The sequence below is a fragment of the Podarcis erhardii genome, assembly GCF_964252035.2.
Source record: "Podarcis erhardii genome assembly, chromosome: 6".
NCBI lineage: Eukaryota > Metazoa > Chordata > Lepidosauria > Squamata > Lacertidae > Podarcis > Podarcis erhardii.
The window spans coordinates 7,308,124-7,330,173 of NC_138510.1; the positions used below are offsets into that span (position 1 = coordinate 7,308,124).

Sequence of the window (22,050 nt, forward strand, 5' to 3'; positions counted from 1 at the left end):
CCCCGATCCCCTGAGCACATCATCTGACACCCTGTCTTGCGCCCCATTGCCATCAGAAATGTGGTTTGCTAGTATGCAAGGCAGAGCCTTTTCCGTTGTGGCACCCATGTTGTAGAACTTCCTTTCCAGAGAGGTTCACCTGGCTCCCTCTTTTGTGCCATTTAGGTGGGCCAGGTGTAAACAATTATTTCTATTACATCAAGGGAGCGTCCTTGTTTTCTCCTGCTCTGGAGGGTAGGACTCGAACCCATGGATTCAAGTTACAAGAAAGGAGATTGTGACTAAACGTCAGAAAAAAACTTTCTGACAGTAAGAGCTGTTCACCACTGGAACGGTCTCCCTCAGGAGGGGTGGACTTTCCTTCCTTGGAGGTTTTTAAGCAGAGGTTGGGTGGCCATCTGTCATGGATGTTTTAGCTGAGATCCCTGCATTTGCAGGGGGTGGGACTAGATGATCCTTGGGGTCCCTTCCAACTCTAAGATTCTATTATTCTTAGTGTTTGATTTGACTTGCTCATCTGCCCCGTTGGTTAGAGTGTGGTGCTGATGATGCCAAAGTTTGCAGGTTCAATCCCCATATGGGACAGCTGTGTGTTCCTGCATTGGAGGGGATGGAGCAGACAGTCCTCAGGGTTTCTTTCAACTCTATAATTCTATGATTCTATTACCTGCTGTACAATTGTGTTTTTAATCCAGCCCTTTAAACAAAGCATTGTATTGAAATGTATATTTTAGCTACCTGTGAGCTGCTTTGGGGGGGCTGTTTCTGGGGTGACGGGCAGGGTACGAATATTTTACCAATAAATAAAAATAACCACCCAAGCTCATCCACACAGAGACCCCCAACCTCTCATTTTCATGCTGTTTATTTAATTAGGATTTTCTCCCCCTGTTATTGTCCACCAGGGGGCAGACACAGACTAAGGACACACAAAAAGGACATTTCTACAAGTTCAAGATCTCTTTTCCTTCCCCTTTCTGACAATATATATATATTATAGGCATTCTAACAAAGCAAAATCGAAAAGCAACGAAAGCGCAGCAGGAGGGCCCTTACAGAGAAGACACAAGCAGCATCCGAATGAATGTGTAACACTGCTGCAAAGTTCTTCGGAGACACGTGTTGCAAAGTTTGCAGGAGTTGCCGTCGACAGCCATGATGAATACGAAAGGGGCCTTGGTGAGGCTCCAGGAGGCACGGCTGATATTTCAAGCAGCCCTGCATTCCAGCATCTTCCTGAAACTCTTCTGAAAGCTGTCGTCCAGGAAGGCGTACAAGAAGGGGTTCAGGCAAGAGTTGGCGTAGCTCAGGCTGGTGATGAAGTAGGAGGCGCCGATGACCACAGGGGTCTGGGGCAAGTCAGTAGTCAAGGCCACGATGGTGGCCAGGTGAAACGGTGTCCAGCAGAAGAGACACACGGCCATGACGATGAAGACCATGATGGTGACTTTCTTCTTGGCTTTGTCCAGCGCTTTGGCGTTTGAGTTCAAGCGCATGTTCCTCAGTTTGTACAGCATCATGGAGTAAAGGATGCAGATGGTGGAGACGGGGATGGCGAAGGCCAGGATGAGTGTGTAGATCCTACTGGCTTTGAACCAAAATTGTTCAGGCCGGGGAAAGTTGAGGCCGCAGCTCTTGATGCCCAGACCATCTTCATAGACGTTGGCGAAGATGAAGAAAGGGGACACGATAAGGGTGACTAGGAACCAGATGCCGAAGCTGATGATACGGGCTGCCCGGTAGGTGCGATGGGGCATCCGTTTGGAGCTGACGGTAGCTAGGACCACCAGGTACCTGTCTATGCTCATGACGGTGAGGAAATAGATGCTGGAGAAGATGTTGTAGTGGTCTATGGAGAGGATGACTTTGCAGAGGACCTCACCGAAAGGCCAGTAGTGCAAGAGATGCTCAGCGATGTTGATGGGTAGGACCAGAGTGAACAGGTCGTCGGCGATGGCTAAGTTGAGGATGAACATGTTGGTCACCGTCTTCATCTTAGGGGCTTTGAGGATCACGTAGATGACGGCCGTGTTGCCCGTCAGACCCACAGCACAGATCACGGAGTAGATGACAGGGAGGACGACATAGAAGTCGGGGGACTGTTCGTGAGAAGTGAGGTTGTAGCTTGTAATATTGCCTGTGCCGCAGGGGTCACCTGTTCCATTGCAGGTGGCGATCAGGTCTCCATCCTCCCCAGGGTCTGCCATACCTCCTCGCTCTGTTTCCCAATTGCTTGTCAAGTTATATTGTAGGTAAGTGGGGACTGGAAGCATATCCCAGGGTGATCTGGCTGCTTTCAGAAGGTCTGGCTGAGGGCAATGTGCAGATTGTGCTAAATGTCTTAGATCGCATCCCAGAGCTCAAGTGCTTGTCGAGGGCAGGACCAAATCAAAGCTAGGAAAGTGAAAGGAAAGTGATATTTCGTGTCAAAAGCAGCATCCCCTTGAGCTGTGCCTCTTCTGTATTAGTCACGATCATCCGGCTATTTAAAACCGAGCTGCTCTTGCTCTAAATGAAAACTGCCATCCGATTAACTCCTTGAACAGGCTTTGCCCATCTAATCATCCACTGGCCCCTTTTCTGCATCAGGGATGGAAATGAAAGTAGCTTTTAACTTAGCTACTTGCCATTAGGACACGGCAAGGCTGCTCCCCACAGATCCGCTCAGAGGCAACGAAGAGAGCGGTACCCCCATCCATTACAGCTGTGATTTCATTCGCTTCTGGGGATGCAGCAGACACTTCCTAATGCCCTGCAGAAAAGGGATGAGGACATTAAAGAATAATGAGACGTGGGTATATAAACCTCTTAAAAGCCCAAAGGCAGCTACCCCCCCATGCCCCCCAAGTCCTGCCCCAGTCTAAGTTGCACGCACCAGCATGTTGAGTGGTGGTTTCAAAATGCAGGCATCCCAAAACGATCTTGAACATGCTCAAACTCACATGCCTGTGCAGCATCAGAAAGCAAACTCCCAAAACGAAAAAGAGCACCAAAGCATAAGAGGAAAAAATGGTATTTAAAAAGAGATGTCACTAGCCTTACCTTTGTGTAGATTTCATGTTACTCTTCACTCCAAGTCCAGCTTCCAGCAAGTGGCTTCAATGTGGAAGAAACAGGTGCTGAACAACATCCCCAAAGATCGTCTTACTGGCACCCCAGCTTTGCAGAGAGCAGAGAAATAAATAGAGCTCCACTAGATTTTAAGCTGTTGAGTTTGCTGTGATCCTCTCCCCCTCCTTTCCTTTCAGGCACTGCTTAGATCAGACAACATCCAGGTTAGGCTCCTACTTCATCAGCTGAAACTCCCCTCTAGCTCTGAGTGCTCCTCTCACCCAGTCGAGTCAGGATTTCTCCCGTTTAACTCTTAACATCTGCTACCCAGCTGCTTCTCACTGTTCAGACTCTCCCATCTCAATTGGAGGCAAAGGAGGAACCCGTAGTGGGCTGACATGCTATATTCCCACTGTGTGTGTGTGTGTGTGTGTGTGTGTGTGTGTGTGTGTGTGTAACTAAACCAAATAAATTACCCTGGCTAAATGCAATGCTTATTTATCTCTCTTTTAGTCTGCCTAAGTAACGATCACCCGAGCGGGACTACAAAATGCTGTGGTTCCTTCTTTTTTTAAAAAAAGAGGAGAAGGAGAAACTGCGTGTGGTTAATTTTTGAAACAAAGATAACTGGGGTTTACATACCTCCAAAAGCTTCATTCCCTGACAGCTGTGCCCAATTCCCGTGCCCCTTCTTAAAGTTGTGCCGAGTTGCAGATAACTGGAGACAAAAGGCACGTAGAACAACACAGGCAGTTTTGTTTCCTATCACAGGAAACATGGTTTTTTTGCACAAAGCATTACCTGCTCCCTGCTCCCATTTCTGTCATGGAGCATAGGAAGTCAGCTTGTACCGAATTAGACCACCAGCCCTCCTAGTTCAGCACTGGCAGAAGCTCTCTGGGGCTTCAGGCAGCCCTGCCTGAAGATGTCAGGCGTTGAACGTGAGGTCCACCTGAAGCTCAGATGCTCTGAACTACGTCTCTTCCCATCATATGTTGAGCAGATCTAGCACTCTGTGCCTGGAGACAGAATTGCACACCCTGCAAGTACCCCGGTAAAACCAGGACATCCCTTTTTTTTCTCCTCACGAGAGGACAGCAGCCATTTTGGACGCCATGATCTCTCGCGATTCCGCACTGTGATTTTCCCCTGGAAAAAGTGCTTTTCGGGGCCGTGACCTCGTGTGGCACCCCAAAACACATCTAGAGGCATGGATAGTTTTCAAAACCACACACCCTACACATTTCATTTTCAATATTCTAGTCTTCCAAATATTTTCCAAGCTCATTTTGTTGTATTCTCTCTATTTCCTGATTCATTCAATGTCTGTCAGGAGATCTACCATCTCCACATAGTTTTAAAGATATTCTTTAAAAAATACAGTAGCACCTTGGCTTACGTTACCTTCGGGTAATGTAAACTTTGGGTTGCGAAAGCGGCAAACCTGGAAGTGTTTTGCCACACGTGCATGTGCAGAAGAGCTCTACCAAGCCACGCACATGTGCAGAAGTGGTCCCTCTGGTTGTGGAAACCTCGGGATCCAACCGGAGCTCTGGAACAGATCCCATCCACAACTGGAGGTACTACTGTAGTCCATTGTGTGCAGATTAATTAAATGTAAACTAGAGCAATGAGAATGGTTGGAAGTCAATTCACTGAGGGTGTGTTTACGTTGGGTAGGTATATAGGTAATGTATGTTTTGTAAATATGTATTGTATGTACAGTGGTACCTCGGGTTAAAAACGTAATTCGTTCTGGAGGTCCATTCTTAACCTGAAACTGTTCTTAACCTGAGGTACCACTTTAGCTAATGGGGCCTCCTGCTGCCACTACACTGCCGGAGCACAATTTCTGTTCTCATCCTGAAGCAAAGTTCTTAACCCGAGATACTATTTCTGGGTTAGCGGAGTCTGTAACCTGAAGCGTTTGTAACCTGAGGTACCACTGTATTGTCTTGTATTGTATTGTTTGATATGTATTGTATTGCATGTTTATAGATTTTGTGGTCCAATAAAATTAAAAACAAAAACAAAAACCACACGCCCTAATATTACTGCAAAGTTGTAATATGCCTGTGTATGTTTTAAGGATTCATTTTTGGACATCAAACAAGCTGGCAGAATTGGGACTCCATTGCAGGTAGGCAATCTGAGAGATGAGAGTAGCAAAAGGACATCCAGGCCAGCAACCCATAACAAACTACAGCACCCAGAATTCTTTGAGAGAAAGAATGTGGTTTGAATGTGCTTTAAAGGCATGGGGGTGAGGGGTGGACTCAACTAATTTGTTGCATGCACAAAGCATGCTTAGGGGTTGTGCATTGTGTGTGTGTGGGGGGGGAGGATTCCAGAAGTGGACCCCACTTAGCAGCAGACTGGACTGATATGTTATTTATTTAGTATTAGGCAGACATTTAAGGCTACATCCTCATACACCAACCTTCCCCAAATTTGTGCTGTCCAGACAATGTGGGCTACGATTCCCATCAACCCCAGCAGGCATGGCTGGGATAATGGGAGTCAGGTGATCAGATTCAAAACACCCGGAGGGCACTGGGTTCAGGACAACTGCTCCCCAACCTTAGCTGAAGGAGCATCTCCACCCCCATCGTTCTGCCCAGACACTGAGGTCCAGTGCCGAGGGCCTTCTGGTGGTTCCCTCACTGTGAGAAGCCAAGTTACAGGGGAAAAGGCAGAGGGCCTTCTCGGTGGTGGCACCTGCCCTGTGGAACGCCCTCCCACCAGATGTCAAAGAGAACAACAACTACCAGACTTTTAGAAGACATCTGAAGGCAGCCTTGTTTAGGGAAGCTTTTAATGTTTAATAGACTATTGCATTTTAATACTCTGTTGAAAGCCACACAGAGTGGCTGGGGAAATCCAGCCAGATGGACGGGGTATAAATAATAAATTATCATCATCATCATCATCATCAATGACAAACCTAGACAGCATCTTAAAAAGCAGAGACATCACCTTGCCAACAAAGGTCCGTATAGTTAAAGCGATGGTTTTCCCAGTAGTGATGTATGGAAGTGAGAGCTGGACCATAAAGAAGGCTGATCGCCGAAGAATTGATGCTTTTGAATTCTGGTGCTGGAGGAGGCTCTTGAGAGTCCCATGGACTGCAAGAAGATCAAACCTATCCATTCTTAAGGAAATCAGCCCTGAGTGCTCACTGGAAGGACAGATCCTGAAGCTGAGGCTCCAATATTTTGGCCACCTCATGAGAAGAGAAGACTCCCTGGAAAAGACCCTGATGTTGGGAAAGATGGAGGGCACAAGGAGAAGGGGACGACAAAGGACAAGATGGTTGGACAGTGTTCTCGAAGCTGCCAGCATGAGTCTGACTAAACTGCGGGAGGCAGTGGAAGACAGGAGTGCCTGGCGTGCTGTGGTCCATGGGGTCACAAAGAGGCGGACACAACTAAACAACAACAACAACAACAACAACAACAACAACAACAACAACAACAACAACATTATTAGCTTGGAGCAAGACATAGAATCATAGAATTATAGAGTTGGAAGGGACCATGAGAGCCATCTAGTCTAACCCCCTACAATGCAGGAATCTTTTGCCCAATGTGGCACTTGAACCCATGACCATGGGATTAAGCCTCATGATTTACTGACTGAGCTACCCAGCAGCTCCCACTGAACACGTACAGGATTCTGCTCTGCATTATCAGTATTGCAACATGATTTCAGTACATTGGATAGCTCTTGGAGATACAGTTGTTTACCAGCGATTTGGGGGATGGGGGAAACCAAAGCTTGTTTTCTGGTATGTCTAAGAACTGCAATCAACTTGTTTTGCAGTATCCCCATGAAGAATAATTGCAGTAGCCCGCTTCCAGTCACCTGTATCCTTTGAATAATGCATTTGCCTGTGGACACTCAGTGTGCTCTCCTTTCCTGGATCAAGAGCTCCACGGGCCTTAACTGCTTGTCCGCCTCTGTCGCTAATGAGGACATCTTGGTGCGTGGCATTGTTTGGGAGAATAAGCTGTTATTCCTGGGTGCTCACCCTGTTCCCGGAGTCATATGCAAGATTTCATTTGCTGGAGGAGTCATGAAGGTTGCCATAATCAACTTAAGCCCTGAGCATAAGGAACAAGCTCTCCATCGCATCTGTTTTGCGGGCAACTTTAGAGCTGACGTTCTAGCCTGCTGCACAGTTTTAATTACCCTTTCTGTACGGCCAGAACAGCTTCTTAGAGTTCAAACTGCTGTAATGCAGAAGCCACAACTGGGGGGTGGAGGAGAAATTTGATTCAAATCACATTCAGAGGTGAACTTACCTGATTGGGATTTTCCAAAACACAGCTCTCTTTCAAAATTCACACTTCTCCAAATTTTGCAGTGCAGTTCTCCAAGTTAAAAATTTGTACAAAAATGCATGTGCTAGGGTAAAGTGTGCACATATTAGTGAAAGCAGCTTACGAAAATGCAATCTATTAGGGCAAATAGCTCACAAATGTGTGTGTTGGTCAAAACTGCATGCAAAAATGTGTTAATAGGAGAAAGTCACACTAAAATGCCAATGAGGATTTTTAGAAAAATAAAAATCATGAATGGCTGCAGAGATGTAGAGAACTGCCTTTAAGATTGGAAAAATGAGAAAATTAGAGAACCAAAATTGACAGACTAGGCTGCTCCTAGTCCCAACTCACAACAACGCCACTGACGTGGGAAAAGGTGTATAGATTTAATAAACCTAAACCTAAGCTAAGCTTACTTCCATTTGGTAAGGTTTCATGAGCACTGGCAAAGTTTGTCAAGCCTTGCTGAATCTGTGGCCCTCCAGATACCTCAGGACTCCAACTCCCATCAAGTCCAGCCAACATGGGCAAAGGGCAGGGGCAATGGGAGTTTTAGTCTGACAGAATACAGAGGTCCTCAGGTTCCCCCCATCTTCAGGCCAGTTGCTCAACCTCTCTGGATGAGCAGCCAGACTCTTGAAGCACCACATGTGATTCCAGCAGACCTCAAGAGATGTCAATATGCAAAGCCTCCCGATTACCTCATTCTCATCACCTCCCATGTTCATTCAATGGCTGGCAGGCAGCGAGGCATTAAGAAATCAATGGGCTTACTCATTTCTGATGTCTCTGTACCACTGGGCTTGAAAACAAATCCCAACATCTCTTGCAGACACCCTGCAAGTTTGGAGCGAAGTCTTGCAATTTACATCTTCAGCCAATGGCTCATTAAATCACCCCCTGCCACCTGCCTTCACTTCTCTCTTGCGCTATTACGCATGTCTCCTCATGCAAACCTATCCCTCCACGCTTCTCCACTATTTCTGTCTGAGATGCAAATTGGATGTGATGACATCGGTGAGATGAGAGGGGTTCTTTTTAAAGGGCATTTGAGCAACGTTCTGGGTCAATTTGGGGGATCGGATAGCTCTTTCCTTCAAAACTGTTTCAGCTTTTAAACACCTGCTGGAAACTTTTCTGTTCCATCAAGCTTGCTCAGGCAATGAAGACTACATGTTCCCATAATGCTTAGCTAATTTCCGGTTTTAACTTTTCATATGGTTTTTATTGTATGGTTTTAGGGAGAAATGTAAATATGCAGCTATCCCATGCAGGGATCAAACCTGCAACCTTGGCGTTATCAGCACCACACTCTAACCAACTGAGCTATCCAGGAAATGAACTTGCTGGAAGTTTAATTTGACTAATCTTAGTTCAGTGGAACCCCCTGTAATGTAGTGAGGCTGGATCCTGTGCCAACCCCTGCAGCCATCCAGTGATGGCAACAGGCCCCATCTAGACCTCTTTGCTGTGCAGCTTGTAACCTGGCTCCCCTTCCTAGTATAGCATCTAGATCAAGGGAAGTAATAGTGCCACTGTATTCTGCTCTGGTCAGACCTCACCTGGAGTACTGTGTCCAGTTCTGGACACCACAGTTCAAGAAGGACACTGACAAACTGGAACGTGTCCAGAGGAGGGCAACCAAAATGGTCAAAGGCCTTATGAAGAACGGCTAAGGGAGCTGGGCATGTTTAGCCTGGAGAAGAGGAGGTTAAGGGGTGATATGATAGCCATGTTCAAATATATAAAAGGATGTCACATAGAGGAGGGAGAAAGGTTTTTTTCTGCTGCTCCAGAGAAGCGGACACGGAGCAATGGTTCCTAACTACAAGAAAGAAGATTCCACCTAAACATTAGGAAGAACTTCCTGACAGTAAAAGCTGTTTGACAGTGGAATTAGCTGCCAAGGAGTGTGGTGGAGTCTCCTTCTTTGGAGGTCTTTAAGCAGAGGCTTGACAACCATATGTCAGGAGTGCTCTGATGGTGTTTCCTGCTTGGCAGGGGGTTGGACTCGATGGCCCTTGTGGTCTCTTCCAACTCTATGATTCTAAGATTCTATGATTCTATGATTCCTTCTGTCCTGGTTGGCAGGAGCTTCAGGGCCATGAAAGTGTTGCTGGCTGCACTGCTTCATCCAGTATTGCCATCCAGGGGTTAGGATTGTGATAAGAATTTTAAAGTCTTAGATATATAATAAATGTTCATAAATGTTCATAAATGTACCAACCAAGCACAAGCACGTTTATCAGATGAGATAAACAAGGCACTCAGATTTCTGCTCAATAGGGAACCTACGTAAGGACTCTATATGGGCTCTTGGACATCCCATAAGGCAACAAGGGCAGATGTTTGTTTACAATAGGATTGCCCACTAAATCCAGGAAGGAGAAGGTCCTCACCATGATGCCAGCTGGGATTATGACTGGATAGGCAGGCGGACAGGACCAGAATGGGATGGGCAGGTTCGAATGCACTCAGTCCATTTAAATGAGGAAAGAAGCTACAGATATGGAGTACCCCACTGGGGGCAATTTTAGGAGAGGTTTTAAAAGATACTGTCAGGGTTTTAGGGAGAGAGGAGACAGAGAGCGAGGGCGAGGAGGAAGAGGACGACAACGAGCCGAGGTTGTCCCAAAGTCCGTCTAGCGAATCAGAGGATTCCCAGAAGGGAGCCCCCCTGGTCAGGCCAAGGGGCAATAGAGAGGGAATCAGTCAGAAAGAGGGGAACGAAGAGGGAATCCCCAGTGGGAGTGGCAAAGCGGGACCAGCTCCCCCGTCGGAACGGAGTGGAGGGGGGGGAGTTGCCAGTGTGTCAGAAAGAGCAGGACAGGAAGGAGGAAGGGGGAGGAGTTCGGAGCAAGACGTCCTGCCTGAAAGGGAGGAGTGTAGTACCGAGAGCAGCGTAACTGTAGAAAGGAAGGTCAGAGGCAACGTACGCGCGCCAAGTTCAAATATAGAGGCGCGCGGAAATGAGGAGAGCTCTGAGGAGGAGCCTGGTGCCAAAGCACGAAGGAGGGGGGAGCAGGCGGGAGAAGACTCAGCCTCTGGGGAGTCCCGGAAAGAGGGAAGACAGGGGGGCAGGAAGACCCTGCGGAAAAGGAAAGAGAGGAAAAGGTGGAGCAGTACAAGCCTCTTAAATTGGTGCAGGGGAGGGACGGACTCAGAGGGGACTTCTAACATCTAAGGGTAACAGATGCGGAGCCACGGAGTTTGGATGTAATGACGACAATGATCTTCAATAAAACCTTTTGTATATAGCTTGGACTGGACTTTGGTCTCTTGTGAGCTGGGACCCAGGGTGGCTCTGACAGAAAGTCCCCTCTCTAGAACGCAAAATTTTTTTTTTTTGCAAAGCTCACGAACGGTGACAGCCATGAGTGCGGAGGAGCAGTTGACAGCGCTGCGAACTACAGTTTCCGAACTCACTGCTGCAGTCCTTGCGTCTCAGAAGAAGCATGACGAAATGGAGAAGCGCTGCCAGGACCTGCAAACAAGGTGGGAACGTGCAAGCAGGGAAGGGTTCCCAGGGTCCAGATCAGAGGGGATTGGACTTGGACGGAGGGGGGGCAGCCTAGTCACCCACTTTGATGGGAACCTGAAGCACTACCCCAGTTTCAGAGCAGACGTTTTGTATGCATTGCACTTGCTTCGTCATGACTTTAAAGATGAGGAGGAGAAAGTGGGGTTTATTGTTTCTCACTTGCATGGGCCGGCCAGAGACTGGTTGCGCAATTTGTGGCGTGAAGATGGCCCTGCCCGCCGCGATGCAGATGAATTCATTAAAGCGATGGATGCCTGCTTCCAGTCAACTGTAGATGTGGATCTTGCACGCAGGGAAATTTTTGGATTGCGGCAAGGCAAAGCCACTGTGCGTCATTACCATTCTAGATTTTTTGCTTTACTGACTGCGCTAAGCTGGGAGAAGGATTGTGCACCTGTGAGGGATTTGTTCTGGGAGGGGCTCAGCGGTCCCATTAAGGATGAACTTGCCAGGGGAGACAGACCCCAGACCCTGGAGGAGCTTGTGCAGAGGGCTTTGGCGATTGGGATACGGCACGAGGGACGTCCTTGGCACACTGAGGAAGAACGTCAGGTGCGTCCACCAGCGAGGACGTCTTCTTTCATCCCCAGGGAGTTCAGTCAGTCACATCCTTCGCCACTGGGAAGGCAGGGGGAGGAGCCCATGGAACTTGGTGGTGCTAAGGCTCAAGCAACAGCCAGAGCCCCAGCTTCCGGTGCAGTGAAGGCAAAGCCTCCTAGAGGGTCCAGGAAGTGTTACATTTGCGACAGTGCACAGCACATGGCGAAAGAGTGTCCCCAGAGGCTGCAGAAACACACTGCAGCTTTAGCAACTGTTGCAGCAGAAATGATGCAAGCAGAGCAACCTCAGGGAAACGACAGTGCCTGGCTGGAAGCAGAGCTGCTGGGGCTCAGCCAGGCGAATCTGTAGAGCAGTCCCCAGCGCTTTTGCAACGCACAGACCCTTTACCACCCAAGCCAGTACACCAGAAGCCAGCGGGGCTGTTGGAACCGCTGGAAACGCCACAGCAACCGTGGGAGAGGGTAGCTCTGGACTTCGTTACTGACCTGCCCAGCTCCAGGGGGAAGACGGCGGTACTGGTGGTTGTGGACCTGTTCACCAAGATGGCGCACTTCATTCCATGCGCAAAGGTGGCGACGGCGGAACAGACTGCCAAACTCTTCATCGATCACGTGTTCAAGGTGCATGGGCTGCCGCAGTCCATCCTGTCCGACAGGGGGCGCCAGTTTGTTTCCAATTTTTGGCAGAAGCTTTTGGGTATCCTGAACGTCAAGATCAACCTCACGTCGGCGAGACACCCACAAACCAACGGCCAAGCTGAGAGGGTCAACGCGATCATGCAGCAGTACCTGAGATGTTACGCCAACCAGCGACCAGCAGTTTGGGTGGACTACCTGCCGATGGCAGAGTTTGCCTATAACAACACGAAGCACGCGTCCACGGGGGTGACGCCGTTTTTCGCGAACAATGGTCGTCACCCCAGAACCTTCCCGGGGTTCGTGGCACCGGGAGAGGGGGTGCCGCAAGGAGCCGACCAGTTTGCAGCGGAGCTGCAGGAGGTGCACGAAGAGTTGCGGAGACATTTAGAGCTGGCCAAGCAAGCATATAAGGTGCAGGCTGACAAAAACAGGAGAGAGGGAGAGGAGATCCAGGTGGGGGACTGGGTGTGGTTAGCGGCCCAAGCGATGCCAGCCAAGTCGTTGGCCAAGAAGAAGCTGGGGCACAGGCAGTTAGGGCCGTACCAGGTGGAGGCTAAAATCAACCCTGTAGCCTTTCGACTAGCCCTCCCCGAAGGTTCCAGAGTGCACCCGGTCTTTCATAGATCGGTGCTCACTCCCTACAAGGCACCGCACAGGTTTCAGGAGTCTGACACAGTCACGCAACAACACACTAAGTCACAGGAGAGGGAGAGGGCGCCTAGGGCCGAACCACTCAACGAGGTCACAGAGATCCTGGACTCGAGATGGGGGCAAGAGGGAGTAGAATATTTTCTAGTCAGAGAGGGTGCCCCAGTCAGTGCCAATGGTTGGGTGCCGGGCTACGCCTTAGACGAACCTCTTTTAAAAGACGAGTTCCATGCCCTTTTCCCTCATAGACCCATGCCAGCCGAGTACTTTGATGACTGGCTCTTTACGCCCACATGTTCAGGCAGCACTTTCCACGGCTTCTCTTCAGCTGAAGAAAGGTCGCCGGACTCCAACTCGCCCAGGGGATCGTGTTCGGGGGTGGACACAGAACCCTCTTATTGGTGGGACGAGCAACCAGAGGAGGACTGGCGCAGGAAATGGCTGACGGGACCTTGGCAGGCAGCACCGGACCAGGTACCAATGAAGGAGGGAGAAGAGAACGCCTTGGGTCAAGAACCCGAATTCGAACACTCGTACAACGAACTGCAAACAGAGGAGATGGAGGTGCAGAATCTGTATCCTGCGTCCGCCTCCGAAGAGCGGCAGCTTCCACAACCTGCACCCGATGAGCAGAAGGGGGGAAGGGGGGGCTTCGAGGGGGGGATGGATGTCAGGGTTTTAGGGAGAGAGGAGACAGAGAGCGAGGGCGAGGAGGAAGAGGACGACAACGAGCCGAGGTTGTCCCAAAGTCCGTCTAGCGAATCAGAGGATTCCCAGAAGGGAGCCCCCCTGGTCAGGCCAAGGGGCAATAGAGAGGGAATCAGTCAGAAAGAGGGGAACGAAGAGGGAATCCCCAGTGGGAGTGGCAAAGCGGGACCAGCTCCCCCGTCGGAACGGAGTGGAGGGGGGGGAGTTGCCAGTGTGTCAGAAAGAGCAGGACAGGAAGGAGGAAGGGGGAGGAGTTCGGAGCAAGACGTCCTGCCTGAAAGGGAGGAGTGTAGTACCGAGAGCAGCGTAACTGTAGAAAGGAAGGTCAGAGGCAACGTACGCGCGCCAAGTTCAAATATAGAGGCGCGCGGAAATGAGGAGAGCTCTGAGGAGGAGCCTGGTGCCAAAGCACGAAGGAGGGGGGAGCAGGCGGGAGAAGACTCAGCCTCTGGGGAGTCCCGGAAAGAGGGAAGACAGGGGGGCAGGAAGACCCTGCGGAAAAGGAAAGAGAGGAAAAGGTGGAGCAGTACAAGCCTCTTAAATTGGTGCAGGGGAGGGACGGACTCAGAGGGGACTTCTAACATCTAAGGGTAACAGATGCGGAGCCCCGGAGTTTGGATGTAACGACGACAATGATCTTCAATAAAACCTTTTGTATATAGCTTGGACTGGACTTTGGTCTCTTGTGAGCTGGGACCCAGGGTGGCTCTGACAGATACCTTGATAGGTTTTGCTACATTTCACAAGTGGGCAGGGGTTGCCACCACAGATTTAACTTGCTGTGTTAGAAACAAATATCCGAAGGAATTTCAAGGGGGCCTGCAAAGCATGAGCAAAGATTAACAATGCCCAATGCTTTGCATTGCATGTTATTGGGATTCAGCTGCAGCCCTAGTGGGGGTGATCCAACAGTTCCTGGTGACATCCTGGCTTTCAAAGTCTGTAGCAATTGGTGTGTTGTGGTTCAGAGCAGCAAAGTGCACATTTCAAACTGAGTCTTTGTGAGGAGGCTGGGATTCCACACATCCCCTTTTCCTCTTGACAGCAGAGCTGCTTAAAAAATAAAAAAGGTTGATTGGGCCGATTGCCAGAGAGCAAAAACCCCAGAGTGGAGAAAATGTTCCAAGTGATGGCCCTGAAGCAGAAATCTATACTTGTCTTTTGCTGATAAGACACAAACACCCTTTGGGTAATTAAGAAGTGAGAGAATCTTGACTTAATGGGCCTTAGGCAGTGTCAAGGAACCAAGTTAATTTGAGAGCAAGGAGGCAATCAATAGACTCCTCTCTCTCTCTCTCTCTCTCTCTCTCTCTCTCTCTCTCCACTGCTGAGCAACTGAATCCCCAAATTAGTTGTAATCACAGCAAAGAGCTGGATAATTTAGAGGTCTGCCTGGGGTCTTCCACTACCAGACGCCACTCCCATGGGACAAGATCAGGGGCCAATTTGTATTAAAGCTGAGCTGATTATTCCCTTTTTTGCAAGATCACTTGTCCTCAATGAAGGAAGAGGTTCATAGGTAGCTTCTTCTTCTTCTTCTTCGGAGATTGTCTTCCATAAACATGGTTTTGAAAGTGAGTCCGTAAGTGACTGTGGAGACCAATTCTGGATCCACACGTCCTTCCACAGTGGGGACATAGGTTTCCGGGCCAAGCGTGCCTTCCTCATAGCACATTATAGTCAGTCGGACCATTGAGTCCATCTAACTTAGTATTGTCTACACTCAATGACAGTGGCTTTCCAGGGCTCCAGGCACAGTTCCCTTCCAGCCCTACTTGGAGATATCAGGGATTGAACCTGGGGCCTTCTGCATGCCAAGCAGATGCTCTGCCACAGAGCTGCAACCCTTACCTAGAGAGCCAGTGTGGTGTAGTGGTTAAGAGCGGTGGACTCGTAATCTGGTGAACCAGGTTCGCTTCCCCGCTCCTCCACATGCAGCTGCTGGGTGGCCTTGGGCCAGTCACACTTCTCTGAAGTCTCTCAGCCCCACTCACCTCACAGAGTGTTAGTTGTGGGGGAGGAAGGGAAAGGAGAATGTTAGATGCTTTGAGACTCCTTCGGGTAGTGATAAAGCGGGATATCAAATCCAAACTCTTCCTCTTCTTCTTCTTCTTACCTAGGCATAGGAAACTGCCTAGACTCTTTGTTTAGTCGTTTACTCGTGTCCGACTCTTCGTGACCCCATGGACCAGAGCACGCCAGGCACTCCTGTCTTCCACTGCCTCCCGCAGTTTGGTCAGACTCATGCTGGTACCTTCGAGAACACTGTCCAACCATCTCGTCCTCTGTTGTCCCCTTCTCCTTGTGCCCTCCATCTTTCCCAACATCAGGGTCTTTTCCAGGGAGTCTTCTCTTCTCATGAGGTGGCCAAAATATTGGAGCCTCAGCTTCACGATCTGTCCTTCCAGTGAGCGCTCAGGGCTGATTTCCTTAAGAATGGATGCGTTTGATCTTCTTGCAGTCCATGGGACTCTCAAGAGTCTCCTCCAGCACCATAATTCAAAAGCATCAATTCTTCGGCGATCAGCCTTCTTTATGGTCCAGCTCTCACTTCCATACATCACTACTGGGAAAACCATAGCTTTAACTACACGGACTTTTGTTGGCAAGGTGATGTCTTTGCTTTTTAAGATGCTGTCTAGGTTTGCCATCGCTTTTCTCCCAAGGAGAAGGCATCTTTTAATTTTGTGACCGCTGTCACCATCTGCAGTGATCATGGAACCCAAGAAAGTAAAATCTCTCACTGCCTCCATTTCTTCCCCTTCTATTTGCCAGGAGGTGATGGAACCAGTGGCCATGATCTTCGTTTTTTTGATGTTGAGCTTCAGACCATATTTTGCGCTCTCCTCTTTCACCCTCATTAAAAGGTTCTTTAATTCCTCCTCACTTTCTAGACTCTTAGACTCTGACATCTGTGAGTCTGGGATGCTCCAGACCTGGCCATGCAACTTTAGAAAAGACTGGGTTGCACTCCTAAATACAGCCTCTCAACCGTTGTTTTAGCTTTCATAGCTGAGTTAAAGTTACTTCTTATTTGCCAGTCACTTGGATTGGTTGATGGGATGTCCTTCTGGGTTTGATGGCTGGACTTTTATTGTTGTGACTAATTTTATTGAATTGCTGTTATTCTGTCTTTCTTACGGTGCATGTCGCCTAGAGCACTTTTTTTGTTTTTTAATTAGGTAACTCTTACTTGACAAGTAGTTTGGTTAAATGCAGAATCTGGCGAAGTTCCTTAACATAGTGAAGCGGACGGCAGCCCCTTCTGAAATGGGATGGAAAGGTTTAATTTACCTGGATGTTTCATAAAATCATGAAATTGTAGGGTTGGAAGGAGTCTGAATGGTCATCTATTCCAACCCCCTACAATGCGGGAATCCCAACTAAAGAATCCCTGATAGATGTCCAGCCAACCTCTGTTTAAAAACCTCCAATGAAGGAGAAGTCGCCACCTTCCAAGGGTGTCCTTTCCACAGTCAGACAGCTCTTACTGCCAGAAAGTTCTCCTTAATATTTAGTTGGAATCTCTTTCCCTGCAACTTGAGTTCATTGGTTTGGATTCTACCCTCTGGAGAGGCAGGAAAAATGCTTGCTCCATCTTCCATGTGATAACTCTTCATATATTGGAAGATAACTATCATGTGTCATGGTCCAGTTTATGGGCGGTCTAAGTCCTGGTGGAGGACGTCGGGACTGGGGGCAAGACTGCGGGGTGGGAGCAGGAATGAGAGTTTGGAAGCCAGGAATCAGGAAGTCAAGGGTCAGAGATCCGGGAGTCAAGAAGCCAAGGGCCGAGGATCCAGAAGCAAGGAGTCACAAAGTCAGGGGTCTGAGGGTCAGGAAGCAAGGAGTCACAAAGTCAAGGGTCCGAGGGTCAGGAAGCAAGGAGTCACGAAGCCAGGGGTCCAAGGATCAAGAAGCTGGGAGTCACGAACTCAAGGGTCTGAGGATCAAGAAGCAAGGAATCACAAAGTCAGGTGTCCGAGGGTCAGGAAGCAAGGAGTCACGAAGCCAGGGGTCCAAGGATCAAGAAGCAGGGAGTCACAAAGTCAGGGGTCCAAGGATCCAGAAGCAAGGAGTCAAGAAGCCAAATGCAGCAAGGCGGGACGCGTGTTGCTCTGGCAAAGTGCCAAAGGGAAATGCTGACCTTATATTCCTTCCACCAGGTGCCGTGATTTACCAATCGGCCTCACCTGCGTGGCTGTCCCTTGCCTCTTGAGAACAAACTTAGGAAAATCCCAGTCCTGCGAAGCCCTACCGGTCACAGGGCCTGGCTCCTGCATGCACTCCTGACCTCATCATGTCACCTCTCAGTCTTATCTTCTCCAGACTAAACGTCCACAACTCCTTCCACCATTCCTCATAAGGCTTGTTTTTCAGCCCCTTGATCATCACCTCTGCACATGTTCCAGCTTGTCAATATCTGTCTTAAACTGTGGCACTCAGAACTGGACACAGTATTCCAGATGACCAGGGGAGAAAAGAATGGAACTATTACATCACATGTCTGTTGATGCAACCTAAAATTGCATTGCCTTTTTTTTTTTTTAATGCTGCTGCATCACACTATTGAGTCATGTTAAGCTTGTGGTCTACAGAGACCCCTAGATGCTTTTTCACATAGAACAGAATCATAGAATCATAGAGTTGGAAGAGACCACAAGGGCCATCGAGTCCAACCCCCTGCCAAGCAGGAAACACCATCAGAGCACTCTTGACATATGGTTGTCAAGCCTCTGCTTAAAGACCTCCAAAGAAGGAGACTCCACCACACTCCTTGGCAGCAAATTCCACTGTCAAACAGCTCTCACTGTCAGGAAGTTCTTCCTAATGTTTAGGTGGAATCTTTTTTTCTTGTAGTTTGGAACCATTGCTCCGTGTCCGCTTCTCTGGAGCAGCAGAAAACAACCTTTCTCCCTCCTCTATGTGACATCCTTTTATATATTTGAACATGGCTATCATATCACCCCTTAACCTCCTCCCCTTAACATGTACTGCTGGAAAGCCAAGTGTCCCCCATCCTATATTTGTACATTTGATTATTCCTGCCTGCATGTAGAACTGTACATTTGTCACTAGTGAAATTCACTTGGTTAGCTTGGGCCCAGTTCTCCAATCTGTTAAGGTCCTACACTTCTGTTAAGGTCCTCTTGAACCCTGTTTCTTTTCTTCTGAGGTATCCAAGTTTAGTGCCATCTGCAAATATGATGTGCATCACCTCAATTCTTTCACCTAACTCATTTATAAAGATGTTGAGCAAAACCAGGCCCTGGGCAAAGTCCTGCGGTACCCCACTTCTCACTTTGTTCCAGGAGGAAAAGGGCCTGGCAACCCTGAGATCATTGGATGAGAGATGCTTTAAACGTACCGTATTTTTTGCTCTATAAGACTCACTTTTTCCCTTCTAAAAAGTAAAGGGAAATGTGTGTGCATCTTATGGAGCGAATGCAGGCTGTGCAGCTATCCCAGAAGCCAGAACAGCAAGAGGGATTGCTGCTTTCACTGCGCAGCGATCCCTCTTGCTGTTCTGGCTTCTGAGATTCAGAATATATTTTTTTTCTTGTTTTCCTCCTCCAAAAACTAGATGTGTCTTGTGGTCTGGTGCGGCTTATAGAGTGAAAAATATGGTAGTTGTTTGCATGCTGGGTCGTCCCCCCCCTCAAGCTCTTAACTGCTTTTAGACTGCTTTTTAAACATTATTATGATGAATGTGTTTGCTGCCCTGAGCAACTTTAGGAGAAAGAGAAGGATGTGAATTGAATAAATAACCACAAACAACAGTAACTATTTAGCACAACTGGCCGGCTGGTCTATTGAAGAAGAAATGTAAGGTTTTCAATGCTATATAAAACTATTTTCTAAGTTGCTGCTACTGGATTTTATTCACCTAGGCTTTACGCGCTGAAATTAATGGACCTGAGTTGTGCCCACTGATTTACTCTGAGTAGAACTAATCCTGTGTTTCCAAAGTGTTTGTCTTGGGGGTGTCATAAGACAAGAGATCTTGCGTATCATTTAAAAATGGTTGAGGAATGGGACATGTTAGGAAGATGGGGGGGGCACTAAATTGAAAACACAAAAAGTGCCACAAATGAAACATTTCGATTGGAAGGGTCAAGATATACCAAGGATTTGGAACCAAACATTAGCAAAGCACTTCCCCTTTTGGGCTACCATTTTCCAGAGCGGAGAGCACTCATTTAACTCAGTTGTCCACTGCTTATTGGACGTAAATTGGTTGTTTCTTCCTTCAAAACCCATTGAAAAGGAATCCTGGCGGCTAGACAGAATGTCACTTAGGAAATTCAGAGGGTGTTAAAACTGAAATAACGGGGCACAGCTGAGAAGAAAATGTAGGCTGTTTAGCAGACGTTATTTTGTAGCATCTCTTTGTCTGGGGAAAGGCACTGCACCAAATGTATCATTTTCAGACCAGGCCAGACAAAACATTATGGTGGATGCCATATGGCAGGGCTGGGGAATCTGCCGCCCTCAGAAAGAGTTGTTGTCGGACTGCAACCATCTTTCATCCCTGATCATTGGTCATGCTGATTGAGGATGATGGGAGCTATTATTATTATTATTATTATTATTATTATTATTATTATTATTATTATTATTTATACCCTGCCCTCCCTGGCCAGAGCCGGGCTCAGGGCAGCTAACACCAGTAAAATTACAGTAAAAACATAATAGGGGAAAAAAAAACAATTTAAAATACAGGTTAAAATGCAATTTAAAATGCAGCCTCATTTTAAAAGTAGCCCATAGATCAAAACCATAAGGGGAGGGAAACATAAGGGTCAGACTGAGTCCAAACCAAACGCCAGGCAGAACAGCTCTGACTTGCAGGCCCTGCGGAAAGATGTCAAGTCCCACAGGGCCCTGGTCTCTTGTGACAGAGCATGTCACCAAGTCGGGGCCGGTACTGAAAAGGCCCTGGCCCTAGTTGAGACCAATCTAACCACCCTGTGACCTGGGACCTCCAAAATGTTGTCATTTGTGGACCTTAAGGTCCTCCGCGGGGCATACCAGGAGAGGCGGTCCCGTAGGTACATGGGTCCTAGGCCGCATAGGGCTTTAAAGGTCAAAACCAGCACCTTAAACCTGACCTGAAGTTTGGTGGAAACTCTAGTTATAACTCTAGGATAATCTGTGGAAATAAACAGGATTTTGCATATGTCTTGGCCCTGGGACCACACCTGCATTTGCAAAAAGGTGCCTTGCTTGGTGAGATGAGGGGGCACGCATGTGCAGGGACAGAGGGATGACTCAGCTCCCAGAATTACACACACAGTATCTATTGCTGGATTTGACCTCGACACCCTTTGTCTGCCAACCACACGGATTCCAGTTAGTTACCTCTTTTCCCCAGCAGATAATATCAATGCGGTTTAAAAGTAATTTGATTTCTTTGATGCGATCTTTGTGTACAATCAGACATAGTGGAAGAAAGGAACGCAACACAATCACAATAATCCTAAAGTGCTTCCAAAACAAACAATAAATAAAATTAAGAGGCCAGAAAGTCTTGCCTGTGGGTTTGCAAATTAAAATCCATGACAGCGGGGTTGTTGTTTTTGGGAAGTGATTTCCATACAAATGGAATGGAAGGCAGAGAAAAGCAATCTTTGGCACATAATCTCATCCTAAACATAAATAACCCATCCGCAATGGGAAGGCCGTGGGAAGCAAATTGATCCCCCCACCCCCGTTTCCCCATAAATACTCTTTGGAATAAATAGCACGGTATTTAAAGGAATCCAAGTTTAGAGCCAGACGACAAAATCCCATGCAAACGTCCACAGAATCTCTGGCGACAAGTTATCTTCTGGCATGGTCTTGGGTAAACCAAAATCAGATACCTGGCCTGGTACCAGCGGTCCGCCAGGTCAAGCAGTGGCTGAGGACACCAGGGCTCCTTGAATGTCCCAACCTGCCAACCACTTGCCCACTGTTTTATTTGGGAGCCAAGACATATTTGGAGAGCCAGTATGGTGTAGTGGTTAAGAGCATTGGACTCGTAATCTGGTGAACTGGGTTCGCTTCCCTGCTCCTCCACATGAAGCTGCTGTGTGACTTTGGGCTAGTCACACTTCTTTGAAGTCTCTCAGCCTCACTCACCTCACAGAGTGTTTGTTGTGGGGGAGGAAGGGAAAGGAGAATGTTAGCCACTTTGAGACTCCTTCGGGTAGTGATAAAGTGGGATATCAAATCCAAACTCTTCTTCTTCTTCTATCATTGCTAGAGGAAAGAGGCAAATACAACCCTTTCCTGCTCCAGGAGCCAGCTAGATCGGCTATGTTATCTTCCTTGGATGCAAGCAGGATGGTGTCATCCATCACATCTATGGGCAGTACATAGTAGTGCAAGGCAGGTGCAGTGGGATATACAGTGGTACCTCGGGTTAAGAACTTAATTCGTTCTGGAGGTCTGTTCTGAACCTGAAACTGTTGTTAACCTGAAGACCACTTTAGCTAATGGGGCCTCCTGCTGCTGTTGCACCGCCGGAGCACAGTTTTTGTTCTCATCCTGAAGCAAAGTTCTTAACCTGAGGTACTGTTTCTAGGTTAGCGGA

At 48.1% G+C, this 22,050-nt stretch overlaps 1 protein-coding gene across 2 annotated transcripts; it reads right to left on the reverse strand.

Annotated features, from left to right (window-relative positions):
- Positions 1–847: 847 nt before the first annotated feature.
- Positions 848–4,109, reverse strand: NPBWR2 (neuropeptides B and W receptor 2). 2 transcript variants are annotated; one of them, XM_081866969.1, is made up of 3 exons: positions 3,694–4,109; positions 3,043–3,251; positions 848–2,752 (listed from the first exon to the last, which is right to left on the reverse strand). In XM_081866969.1, the coding sequence occupies exon 3, from the start codon at positions 2,271–2,273 to the stop codon at positions 1,209–1,211; it is 1,065 nt and encodes a 354-aa protein (XP_081723095.1). In that variant the 5' UTR covers positions 2,274–2,752; positions 3,043–3,251; positions 3,694–4,109; the 3' UTR covers positions 848–1,208. The 2 variants fall into 2 exon arrangements, with proteins under 2 accessions (XP_081723095.1, XP_081723094.1); XM_081866968.1 differs by lacking the exon at positions 3,694–4,109 and having other exon boundaries at positions 3,043–3,645.
- Positions 4,110–22,050: the final 17,941 nt, after the last annotated feature.